Source organism: Rutilus rutilus (assembly GCF_951802725.1).
Source record: "Rutilus rutilus genome assembly, chromosome: 7".
Classification (NCBI taxonomy): domain Eukaryota; kingdom Metazoa; phylum Chordata; class Actinopteri; order Cypriniformes; family Leuciscidae; genus Rutilus; species Rutilus rutilus.
The window spans coordinates 48972123-48984165 of record NC_140221.1 but is presented as its reverse complement, the minus strand read 5'-3'; the positions used below and the strand labels follow the sequence as shown (position 1 = coordinate 48984165).

At 45.0% G+C, this 12043-nt stretch overlaps 1 protein-coding gene across 3 annotated transcripts in view; it reads right to left on the bottom strand.

Annotated features, from left to right (window-relative positions):
* The window catches only part of ift74 (intraflagellar transport 74), a 71271-nt gene that overhangs the window by 14528 nt on the left and 44700 nt on the right, over positions 1-12043 (bottom strand). For all 3 annotated transcript variants that reach the window (XR_014627878.1, XM_084413066.1, XM_084413067.1), the window contains 7 exons: positions 6700-6762; positions 6271-6414; positions 6146-6186; positions 5862-5941; positions 3668-3721; positions 3484-3581; positions 3148-3274 (listed from right to left, as the gene is read on the bottom strand). Coding sequence is in view for 2 of the 3 variants with exons in the window: in XM_084413066.1 (XP_084269192.1) it covers positions 3148-3274; positions 3484-3581; positions 3668-3721; positions 5862-5941; positions 6146-6186; positions 6271-6414; positions 6700-6762 (607 nt within the window). In the remaining variant the exon portion in view is untranslated. The remainder of the gene's footprint in view (positions 1-3147; positions 3275-3483; positions 3582-3667; positions 3722-5861; positions 5942-6145; positions 6187-6270; positions 6415-6699; positions 6763-12043) is intronic.

The following is a 12043-nucleotide window of genomic DNA, read 5'->3' as shown; positions in this document are numbered from 1 at the left end:
ATGGTGGACCTGCGCCTAGACACGACCACAACTCATGACGTAGTCGGCCGGATCCGAGCCGTATCCAGATCAGATGGAGGACCTGTGCCTAGACACGACCACAACACATAATGTAGTCAGCCGGATCCGAGCCGTATCCAGATCAGATGGTGGACCTGCGCCTAGACACGACCACAACTCATGACGTAGTCGGCCGGATCCGAGCCGTATCCAGATCAGATGGAGGACCTGTGCCTAGACACGACCACAACACATAATGCAGTCAGCCGGATCCGAGCCGGATCCAGATCAGATGGAGGACCTGTGCCTAGACACAACCACAACACATAATGTAGTCAGCCGGATCCGAGCCGTATCCAGATCAGATGGAGGACCTGTGCCTAGACACGACCACAACGCATGATGTAGTCGGCCGGATCCGAGCCGTATCCAGATCAGGTGGTGGACCTGCGCCTAGACACGACCACAACGCATGATGTAGTTGGCCGGATCCGAGCCGTATCCAGATCAGATGGTGGACCTGCGCCTAGACACGACCACAACTCATGACGTAGTCGGCCGGATCCGAGCCGTATCCAGATCAGATGGAGGACCTGCGCCTAGACACGACCACAACTCATGACGTAGTCGGCCGGATCCGAGCCGTATCCAGATCAGATGGTGGACCTGTGCCTAGACACGACCACAACGCATGATGTAGTCGGCCGGATCCGAGCCGTATCCAGATCAGATGGTGGACCTGCGCCTAGACACGACCACAACGCATGATGTAGTCAGCCGGATCCGAGCCGTATCCAGATCAGATGGTGGACCTGCGCCTAGACACGACCACAACTCATGACGTAGTCGGCCGGATCCGAGCCGTATCCAGATCAGATGGTGGACCTGTGCCTAGACACGACCACAACTCATGACGTAGTCGGCCGGATCCGAGCCGTATCCAGATCAGATGGTGGACCTGTGCCTAGACACGACCACAACGCATGATGTAGTCGGCCGGATCCGAGCCGTATCCAGATCAGATGGTGGACCTGCGCCTAGACACGACCACAACTCATGACGTAGTCGGCCGGATCCGAGCCGTATCCAGATCAGATGGTGGACCTGTGCCTAGACACGACCACAACGCATGATGTAGTCGGCCGGATCCGAGCCGTATCCAGATCAGATGGTGGACCTGTGCCTAGACACGACCACAACGCATGATGTAGTCAGCCGGATCCGAGCCGTATCCAGATCAGATGGTGGACCTGTGCCTAGACACGACCACAACTCATGACGTAGTCGGCCGGATCCGAGCCGTATCCAGATCAGATGGTGGACCTGTGCCTAGACACGACCACAACTCATGACGTAGTCGGCCGGATCCGAGCCGTATCCAGATCAGATGGTGGACCTGTGCCTAGACACGACCACAACACATGATGTAGTCAGCCGGATCCGAGCCGTATCCAGATCAGATGGTGGACCTGCGCCTAGACACGACCACAACTCATGACGTAGTCGGCCGGATCCGAGCCGTATCCAGATCAGATGGTGGACCTGTGCCTAGACACGACCACAACGCATGATGTAGTCAGCCGGATCCGAGCCGTATCCAGATCAGATGGTGGACCTGCGCCTAGACACGACCACAACTCATGACGTAGTCGGCCGGATCCGAGCCGTATCCAGATCAGATGGTGGACCTGTGCCTAGACACGACCACAACGCATGATGTAGTCGGCCGGATCCGAGCCGTATCCAGATCAGGTGGTGGACCTGCGCCTAGACACGACCACAACGCATGATGTAGTCAGCCGGATCCGAGCCGTATCCAGATCAGATGGTGGACCTGCGCCTAGACACGACCACAACGCATGATGTAGTCAGCCGGATCCGAGCCGTATCCAGATCAGATGGTGGACCTGTGCCTAGACACGACCACAACGCATGATGTAGTCGGCCGGATCCGAGCCGTATCCAGATCAGATGGTGGACCTGTGCCTAGACACGACCACAACGCATGATGTAGTCAGCCGGATCCGAGCCGTATCCAGATCAGATGGTGGACCTGTGCCTAGACACGACCACAACTCATGACGTAGTCGGCCGGATCCGAGCCGTATCCAGATCAGATGGTGGACCTGTGCCTAGACACGACCACAACTCATGACGTAGTCGGCCGGATCCGAGCCGTATCCAGATCAGATGGTGGACCTGTGCCTAGACACGACCACAACGCATGATGTAGTCAGCCGGATCCGAGCCGTATCCAGATCAGATGGAGGACCTGCGCCTAGACACGACCACAACTCATGATGTAGTCAGATTCCCGTTCACACGGATCAGCAGAAATTACTAAAAATGCTGTATTATTCATGCAAGAAAAGTAATTTGGCGATGTCACTTAGTAAAGAAACACTATGCGCCCGTGCACATACTCATTCAAACGTGCATGCTTATAGACTGAACACGTAATATGCATGTGCATGCCATCACCATTTTCACAGACTCATGTTTTTGAAGTTTAAACAGAGATGATAATGGTTTCGGTTTCAAAGCTTGTTTTCAAAAACTTGCACTTTGAAACCTATTTCAAAGTTTGCGTTCTCAGGCCACCCAAAGTTTTCTGTTTTCAGTTGAAAACGGTGTCATGTAAGCGGCCCCTAAGTTAATAACTAATGATCTTTTACAGCAGAAAAGAAATCAATCAAATACTTACTTAAGTTGGACAATGACTTTCTTCTAAATCTGCTGTAAAGCCAAAACAATCTTTGTTGCATTAATTTCCTGTTATCACTGTAAATCTGCTTTGAAACACTCAGTACTGTAAAAAGCGCTGTATTAATGTGACTTGACGGAGATTCTCACAGAAAATCCTCAACCTGAACAACTACCAGAGGAGAAAGAGCATCACTACTGATCCACAGCTCAGGCAAGTACGAGTCCACATACTCATGGAAATTAATCACAATGATTTATTTATTTGTGAATTTTTTTAATTGTGATTTGTGAATCTCAGTCTATTTATTTAGCTCCAGATTGATGACATAACCTGCATTACTCACACACATGTATATATATATATATATATATATATATATATATATATATATATATATATCTCCAGGTGAATACACACACAGCAGTGAGAGAACAACTAACCTGAGGAAAGGCCTCTGGCGGTGCTGTGAGACTTCTGCATCTCCGTCTCTTTAAAGCTCAGATCGTCCTGCATGGACCGAAGCTCCTGCGCTGTGACGGCCGACAGCTGATGAAGACGACTGATGTTCTAAGAAACACCACACACTCGCTGTCATGACTCAAACTCTAGCATGTTACAGAGGGAGAAACGAGAGGTGTGTGTGTGTCGTGAGAGAGGTGTGTGTGTGTCGTGAGAGAGGTGTGTGTGTGTGTGTGTGTGTGTCGTGAGAGGTGTGTGTGTGTGTGTGTGTGTGTCGTGAGAGGTGTGTGTGTGTGTGTGTGTGTGTGTGTGTGTACCCTGCTGGAGTGCTCCAGTAAAGCCACGACACTGTTCTGAGAGTCTCTGATCAGCTGCTGCTCCTGATGTTTATTCTCCTCAAACGTGTTCAAATACGCTGTGGAAACACAAGCTCATCATCTAATGATCAACACGAGTGTGTGTAACCCTAACATGCAGCATCAGTGTGTGTGTGAGACTCACCGTCGATCTCCTCTTCTCTCTTCTGCAGCTCCTTGTACTTCTGAGTTCGTTCCCCTGTGCCGACAGTAAAACATGTGTTCAGACTCCAGACTCAGTTTATTATAGTTGGTGCATTAAAGCCTTTAAAATCAATTTCCCTTCATGTTTTGAATTAAAAAAAGCTTGATGTTCTATAAAAACTGCTGTAACTGAGTCCAAATAAACCACAGCAACTGAAAATAATACAGGACACCACACACACACACACATTTACACCAACGAAGCCTATTCGGTGTTCAGAAACGTGGTCTGCACGTCATTCTGAGACAGTATTATTATTATTATTATTATTATTATTACTAAACACCAAAGTCTCAGTTTGTTAACTATCATATCTGGAGATTTCTATGATGCTGTTGTCCTGCTGTTGTCCTGAATATCAGAAACATGTTTGTTGTTAAATAGGTTTACAAAGAACAATATTTAACTGAAATGCTTAACATACAGTGGGGAGAACAAGTATTTGATACACTGCCGATTTTGCAGGTTTTCCCACTTACAAAGCATGTAGAAGTCTGTAATTTTTATCATAGGTAGTGAGTGACGGAATCTAAAACAAAAATCCAGAAAATCACATTGTATGATTTTTAAGTAATTAATTTGCATTTTATTGCATGACATAAGTATTTCATACATCAGAAAAGCAGAACTTAATATCTGGTACAGAAACCTTTGTTTGCAATTACAGAGATCATATGTTTCCTGTAGTTCTTGACCAGGTTTGCACACACTGCAGCAGGGATTGTGGCCCACTCCTCCATACAGACCTTCTCCAGATCCTTCAGGTTTCGGGGCTGTCGCTGGGCAATACGGACTTTCAGCTCCTCCAAAGATTTTCTATTGGGTTCAGGTCTGGAGACTGGCTAGGCCACTCCAGGACCTTGAGATGCTTCTTACGGAGCCACTCAGTTGCCCTGGCTGTGTGTTTCAGGTCGTTGTCATGCTGGAAGATCCAGCCACGACCCATCTTCAATGCTCTTACTGAGGGAAGGAGGTTGTTGTCCAAGATCTCGCGATACATGGCCCCATCCATCCTCCCCTCAATACGGTGCAGTCGTCCTGTCCCCTTTGCAGAAAAGCATCCCCAAAGAATGATGTTTCCACCTCCATGCTTCACGGTTGGGATGGTGTTCTTGGGGTTGCACCCATCCTTCTTCTTCCTCCAAACACGGCGAGTGGGGTTTAGACCAAAAAGCTCTATTTTTGTCTCATCGGACCACATGACCTTCTCCCATTCCTCCTCTGGATCATCCAGATGGTCACTGGCAAACTTCAGAAGGGCCTGGACATGCGCTGGCTTGAGCAGGGGGACCTTGCGTGCGCTGCAGGATTTTAATCCATGACGGCGTAGTGTGTTACTAATGGTTTTCTTTGAGATTGTGGTCCCAGCTCTCTTCAGGTCATTGACCAGGTCCTGCCGTGTAGTTCTGGGCTGATCCCTCACCTTCCTCATGATCATTGATGCCCCACGAGGTGAGATCTTGCATGGTGCCCCAGACCGAGGGAGATTGACCGTCATCTTGAACTTCTTCCATTTTCTAATAATTGCGCCAACAGTTGTTGCCTTCTCACCAAGCTGCTTGCCTATTGTCCTGTAGCCCATCCCAGCCTTGTGCAGGTCTACAATTTTATGTCCTTACACAGCTCTCTGGTCTTGGCCATTGTGGAGAGGTTGGAGTCTGTTTGATTGAGTGTGTGGACAGGTGTCTTTTATACAGGTAACGAGTTCAAACAGGTGCAGTTAATACAGGTAATGAGTGGAGAACAGGAGGGCTTCTTAAAGAAAAACTAACAGGTCTGTGAGAGCAACTTACTGGTTGGTAGGTGATCAAATATTTATGTCTTGCAATAAAATGCAAATTAATTATTTAAAAATCATACAATGTGATTTTCTGGATTTTACTGGATTTTAGTTTTAGATTCCGTCTCTCACAGTTGAATAGTACCTATGATACAAATGACAGACCTCTACATGCTTTGTAAGTGGGAAAACCTGCAAAAGTGTATCAAATACTTGTTCTCCCCACTGTACATTAAAAACTGATCAAGTCAAGTCTTTTACTATTTTCCCCATTCCTTTCTCTCTAAATCAACAGTCTATGATCATCACAAACTGAATGCATTTTCATATTTAGGATAATTTTATATAAATCACCTTGATGTTCCTCCATGTCGGCATCTAGTTGCCGCATCTCTTCGGTGAGATTGCTAATTTTCTCACGTACCTCTGACAGTCTACATAAAAACAGCATATTCATTTTAGTATTTTTTATGTACTGATCATAAGACACGCATTTATAAGTAAATACAATATTTGCATACAACACCATAATGACTGAAGCATGCATTTGTGGATCTACAACCCAACTGAGAGTGTGTACTCAAGTGAACATTCAAGCTGGACCAAAACAAACATGCATATGGTTTATGAATACATACTGCCGTTCCATGCTGGCTATTTCCTGGTTGTTTTCTTTCACCTAAAACCAGCAAAAGAACAGTCATGTTCACGTCCGTTGAAATCTTTTAATGTACTAAATGTAATGAAATATAATAGCTGAGACCTGTTTAAAGAGGCGTTCCCTCTCCTCTTGTGGAGAGCCCATGTTCCGGTCTTCAGTCAGCAGGGCGTCTCTGCGGTTCTCCAGATCCAGGAGCTTCTCGTGAAGCACGACTGCTTCCTGTTTGGTCTGAGAGTGAACCAGATCCTGCAAACACAGAGAGAGAGTGAACCAGATCCTGCAAACACAGAGAGAGAGTGAACCAGATCCTGCAAACATAGAGGAATGTTTGTAGCAGCACCGATTTAAAATCTGAAACAGTGAGCAAATTAGACAGTCCATTCTCCTTCATTAACGCTCCACAAGCGAGCTAATTTTATATGAATAATGTAAAAGGATTTGACAACAGCACTAAAGAAAGTCTACTGCCACTCTGTCAGAGGTGTGTGTGTGTGTGTGTGTGTGTGTGTGTGTGTGTGTGTGTCCACTCACCGCCTCAAACGTCTCCTTCCTGCTCATCAGAGCGTCCAGTTCCTCCTGATGAGAGTTCAGCTCCTGGACGAGATCAAAGTCACGGCACATCCGTCATGTCAGTGAACGGTGGACTTCAAATCACCCTCATAAATCATTTATAGACTTTAATTTAAAGTATGGAGTCGGCAGTGAAGCTTACTGAAGCTCTTTCCCCACTAAACTACACTTCATGTAGACATGTTTCACTTATTTTTGTTTTCAGTGTTTACATCTATTTGGCAAACACTATATGGCATTCAAGCAAATGTTATTTTTCCAGTTCTTGAGTTGCCTGAGAATCAAACCCATGACACTGGCGTTGCATGCGCAGGGCTCTACACTAACATGTCATCAGGAGACTTGTGTAAAAAAATGAGGAGCACTTTCTGATCTATTAGAGGCGATTTTTGCCCCTTTAAATTAATTTCAAGTGGCATTTTTAAGTCAAGTCATGTATATTTGTATAGCGCTTTTCACAATACAGATTGTATCAAAGCAGCTTCACAGTATTAAATTAAAATAATACAACAAGGTTTGTTTCTAGTGGAATTTATTGATTGATAAATCAAATTAAATATCCCCAAAATATCCCCAAAATATCCCCAACTGAGCAAGCCAAAGGCAACAGTGGCAAGGAACCGAAAAACTCCATCAGGTGACCCAATGGAGAAAAAAAAACCTTGGGAGAACCCAGGCTCAGCTTTTTAAATGTTACTTTAAACAGGAAATTCAGTTAGAAGAATAAGACACAACCAGACTGTTACCAATCAAATAAAAAATCCATCTTTGCACTGCAGAAGTGGCACAGAAGCTGCATCAGAAGTGGTATTAGACACATTTACATAGACCGTTTAATGCAGCTCATGGGTAAATAATGTTGGGTTAATATTTTAAATATTTTAAGAATTTAGCAGCAAGTCTTAATGTGTCAGTCATTCTTTCAATCGTTCAAAATGAAGATTCATTCAAGAATCACCGTTGCTTGGAGATGCGCAACAGTTCTGGTGTGGCTTTGTTTGAAGCTATTTTCAGGATATAGAGCAAAAACAGACAGTATTATGGCAAAAATGTTAAGTCACTTAATATCAACTTGTTTATTGGACTTTTGTACAAGATCAGTATAACATTAGCAATCATGCCAATACTCGAGAAACAGGAGTCTACTCGTGTGATATTGCTTAACTATAGATCACATGATAAAGATGAAAGCTGCAGTCTGTAACTTTTGGCGCTCTACTGGTTAATAAACATGCATGGATCTCAAGGAAGAACAATGTAACCGGATCTACTTCTCTGTGTTTGTGTCTAAGAAGAGTCACGCAGGTACTGAACCCGAACCAGGCTAAAATAGTCCCAATATAAACACTTCTAGGTGTACCGTAGTGATTCACAATAAGACAAAAACATGGTTTGGAAAATGGATTTATGATGTACTCGCTTATTATATAAATTTTGTACATTTGAACACAAAAAAAGATACGGACTGCAGCTTTAAAATCAAGAACTCATACAGGGGCTTTTTGTTTGTTTGTTTTTTATACATTTTTCGTGGCATTTTGCCCCAATACCCCGTTAATTTCCGACCTTGCTTATGATAATCCAAATGTAGTATTTCCAGTTAATTTGGCTGCAAAGAAACATCAGCATTATGAGAGGGTCTGGTGAGTGCAATGGTCTTTAAAGTGTAGTCCGTCGCACAGGTGTTTGCTCCTACTCTGCTGACTGAAGCAGTGTTAGACTGAAGCAGCAGTGTTTGACTGAAGCAGCGGTGTTTGACTGAAGCAGTGGTGTTTGACTGAAGCAGTGCTTGACTGAAGCAGTGTTAGGCTGAAGCAGTGTTTGACTGAAGCAGTGTTTGACTGAAGCAGTGCTTGACTGAAGCAGTGTTAGGCTGAAGCAGTGTTTGACTGAAGCAGTGTTTGACTGAAGCAGTGTTAGACTGAAGCAGTGTTTGACTGAAGCAGTGTTAGACTGAAGCAGTGTTTGACTGAAGCAGTGTTTGACTGAAGCAGTGTTTGACTGAAGTAGTGTTAGACTGAAGCAGTGTTAGGCTGAAGCAGTGTTAGGCTGAAGCAGTGTTTGACTGAAGCAGTGTTAGGCTGAAGCAGTGTTAGACTGAAGCAGTGTTTGACTGAAGCAGTGTTTGACTGAAGCAGTGTTAGACTGAAGCAGTGTTTGACTGAAGTAGTGTTAGACTGAAGCAGTGTTAGACTGAAGCAGTGTTTGACTGAAGCAGTGTTAGACTGAAGCAGTGTTAGGCTGAAGCAGTGTTTGACTGAAGCAGTGTTAGGCTGAAGCAGTGTTAGACTGAAGCAGTGTTTGACTGAAGCAGTGTTTGACTGAAGCAGTGTTAGACTGAAGCAGTGTTTGACTGAAGTAGTGTTAGACTGAAGCAGTGTTAGGCTGAAGCAGTGTTTGACTGAAGCAGTGTTTGACTGAAGCAGTGCTTGACTGAAGCAGTGTTAGGCTGAAGCAGTGTTTGACTGAAGCAGTGTTAGACTGAAGCAGTGTTTGACTGAAGCAGTGTTAGACTGAAGCAGTGTTTGACTGAAGTAGTGTTAGACTGAAGCAGTGTTTGACTGAAGCAGTGTTAGGCTGAAGCAGTGTTTGACTGAAGTAGTGTTAGACTGAAGCAGTGTTAGGCTGAAGCAGTGTTTGACTGAAGTAGTGTTAGACTGAAGCAGTGTTTGACTGAAGCAGTGTTAGGCTGAAGCAGTGTTTGACTGAAGTAGTGTTAGACTGAAGCAGTGTTAGACTGAAGCAGTGTTTGACTGAAGTAGTGTTAGACTGAAGCAGTGTTTGACTGAAGCAGTGTTAGACTGAAGCAGTGTTTGACTGAAGTAGTGTTAGACTGAAGCAGTGTTAGGCTGAAGCAGTGTTAGGCTGAAGCAGTGTTTGACTGAAGCAGTGTTAGGCTGAAGCAGTGTTAGACTGAAGCAGTGTTTGACTGAAGCAGTGTTTGACTGAAGCAGTGTTAGACTGAAGCAGTGTTTGACTGAAGTAGTGTTAGACTGAAGCAGTGTTAGACTGAAGCAGTGTTTGACTGAAGCAGTGTTAGGCTGAAGCAGTGTTTGACTGAAGTAGTGTTAGACTGAAGCAGTGTTAGGCTGAAGCAGTGTTAGGCTGAAGCAGTGTTTGACTGAAGCAGTGTTAGACTGAAGCAGTGTTTGACTGAAGTAGTGTTAGACTGAAGCAGTGTTAGGCTGAAGCAGTGTTAGGCTGAAGCAGTGTTTGACTGAAGCAGTGTTAGGCTGAAGCAGTGTTAGACTGAAGCAGTGTTTGACTGAAGCAGTGTTTGACTGAAGCAGTGTTAGACTGAAGCAGTGTTTGACTGAAGTAGTGTTAGACTGAAGCAGTGTTAGACTGAAGCAGTGTTTGACTGAAGCAGTGTTAGACTGAAGCAGTGTTAGGCTGAAGCAGTGTTTGACTGAAGCAGTGTTAGGCTGAAGCAGTGTTAGACTGAAGCAGTGTTTGACTGAAGCAGTGTTTGACTGAAGCAGTGTTAGACTGAAGCAGTGTTTGACTGAAGCAGTGTTAGACTGAAGCAGTGTTAGACTGAAGCAGTGTTAGACTGAAGCAGTGTTTGACTGAAGCAGTGTTAGACTGAAGCAGTGTTTGACTGAAGCAGTGTTAGACTGAAGCAGTGTTAGGCTGAAGCAGTGTTTGACTGAAGCAGTGTTAGACTGAAGCAGTGTTTGACTGAAGTAGTGTTAGACTGAAGCAGTGTTAGGCTGAAGCAGTGTTAGGCTGAAGCAGTGTTTGACTGAAGCAGTGTTAGGCTGAAGCAGTGTTAGACTGAAGCAGTGTTTGACTGAAGCAGTGTTAGACTGAAGCAGTGTTTGACTGAAGTAGTGTTAGACTGAAGCAGTGTTAGACTGAAGCAGTGTTAGACTGAAGCAGCGGTGTTAGACTGAAGCAGTGATTGACTGAAGCAGTGTTAGACTGAAGCAGTGTTAGACTGAAGCAGCGGTGTTAGACTGAAGCAGTGTTAGACTGAAGCAGTGTTAGACTGAAGCAGTGTTAGACTGAAGCAGCAGTGTTAGACTGAAGCAGTGTTAGACTGAAGCAGTGTTAGACTGAAGCAGTGTTAGACTGAAGCAGTGTTAGACTGAAGCAGCGGTGTTAGACTGAAGCAGTGTTAGACTGAAGCAGTGTTAGACTGAAGCAGTGTTAGACTGAAGCAGTGTTAGACTGAAGCAGCGGTGTTAGACTGAAGCAGTGTTAGACTGAAGCAGTGTTAGGCTGAAGCAGTGTTAGACTGAAGCAGTGTTTGACTGAAGCAGTGTTAGGCTGAAGCAGTGTTTGACTGAAGTAGTGTTAGACTGAAGCAGTGTTAGACTGAAGCAGTGTTAGACTGAAGCAGTGGTGTTTGACTGAAGCAGTGCTTGACTGAAGCAGTGTTAGGCTGAAGCAGTGTTTGACTGAAGCAGTGTTTGACTGAAGCAGTGCTTGACTGAAGCAGTGTTTGACTGAAGCAGTGTTTGACTGAAGCAGTGTTTGACTGAAGCAGTGTTAGACTGAAGCAGTGTTTGACTGAAGCAGTGTTAGACTGAAGCAGTGTTTGACTGAAGTAGTGTTAGACTGAAGCAGTGTTTGACTGAAGCAGTGTTAGGCTGAAGCAGTGTTTGACTGAAGTAGTGTTAGACTGAAGCAGTGTTAGGCTGAAGCAGTGTTAGGCTGAAGCAGTGTTTGACTGAAGCAGTGTTAGACTGAAGCAGTGTTAGACTGAAGCAGCGGTGTTAGACTGAAGCAGTGTTAGACTGAAGCAGTGTTAGACTGAAGCAGTGTTTGACTGAAGCAGTGTTTGACTGAAGCAGTGCTTGACTGAAGCAGTGTTTGACTGAAGCAGTGTTTGACTGAAGCAGTGTTTGACTGAAGCAGTGTTAGACTGAAGCAGTGTTTGACTGAAGCAGTGTTAGACTGAAGCAGTGTTTGACTGAAGTAGTGTTAGACTGAAGCAGTGTTTGACTGAAGCAGTGTTAGGCTGAAGCAGTGTTTGACTGAAGTAGTGTTAGACTGAAGCAGTGTTAGGCTGAAGCAGTGTTAGGCTGAAGCAGTGTTTGACTGAAGCAGTGTTAGACTGAAGCAGTGTTTGACTGAAGTAGTGTTAGACTGAAGCAGTGTTAGGCTGAAGCAGTGTTAGGCTGAAGCAGTGTTTGACTGAAGCAGTGTTAGGCTGAAGCAGTGTTAGACTGAAGCAGTGTTTGACTGAAGCAGTGTTTGACTGAAGCAGTGTTAGACTGAAGCAGTGTTTGACTGAAGTAGTGTTAGACTGAAGCAGTGTTAGACTGAAGCAGTGTTTGACTGAAGCAGTGTTAGACTG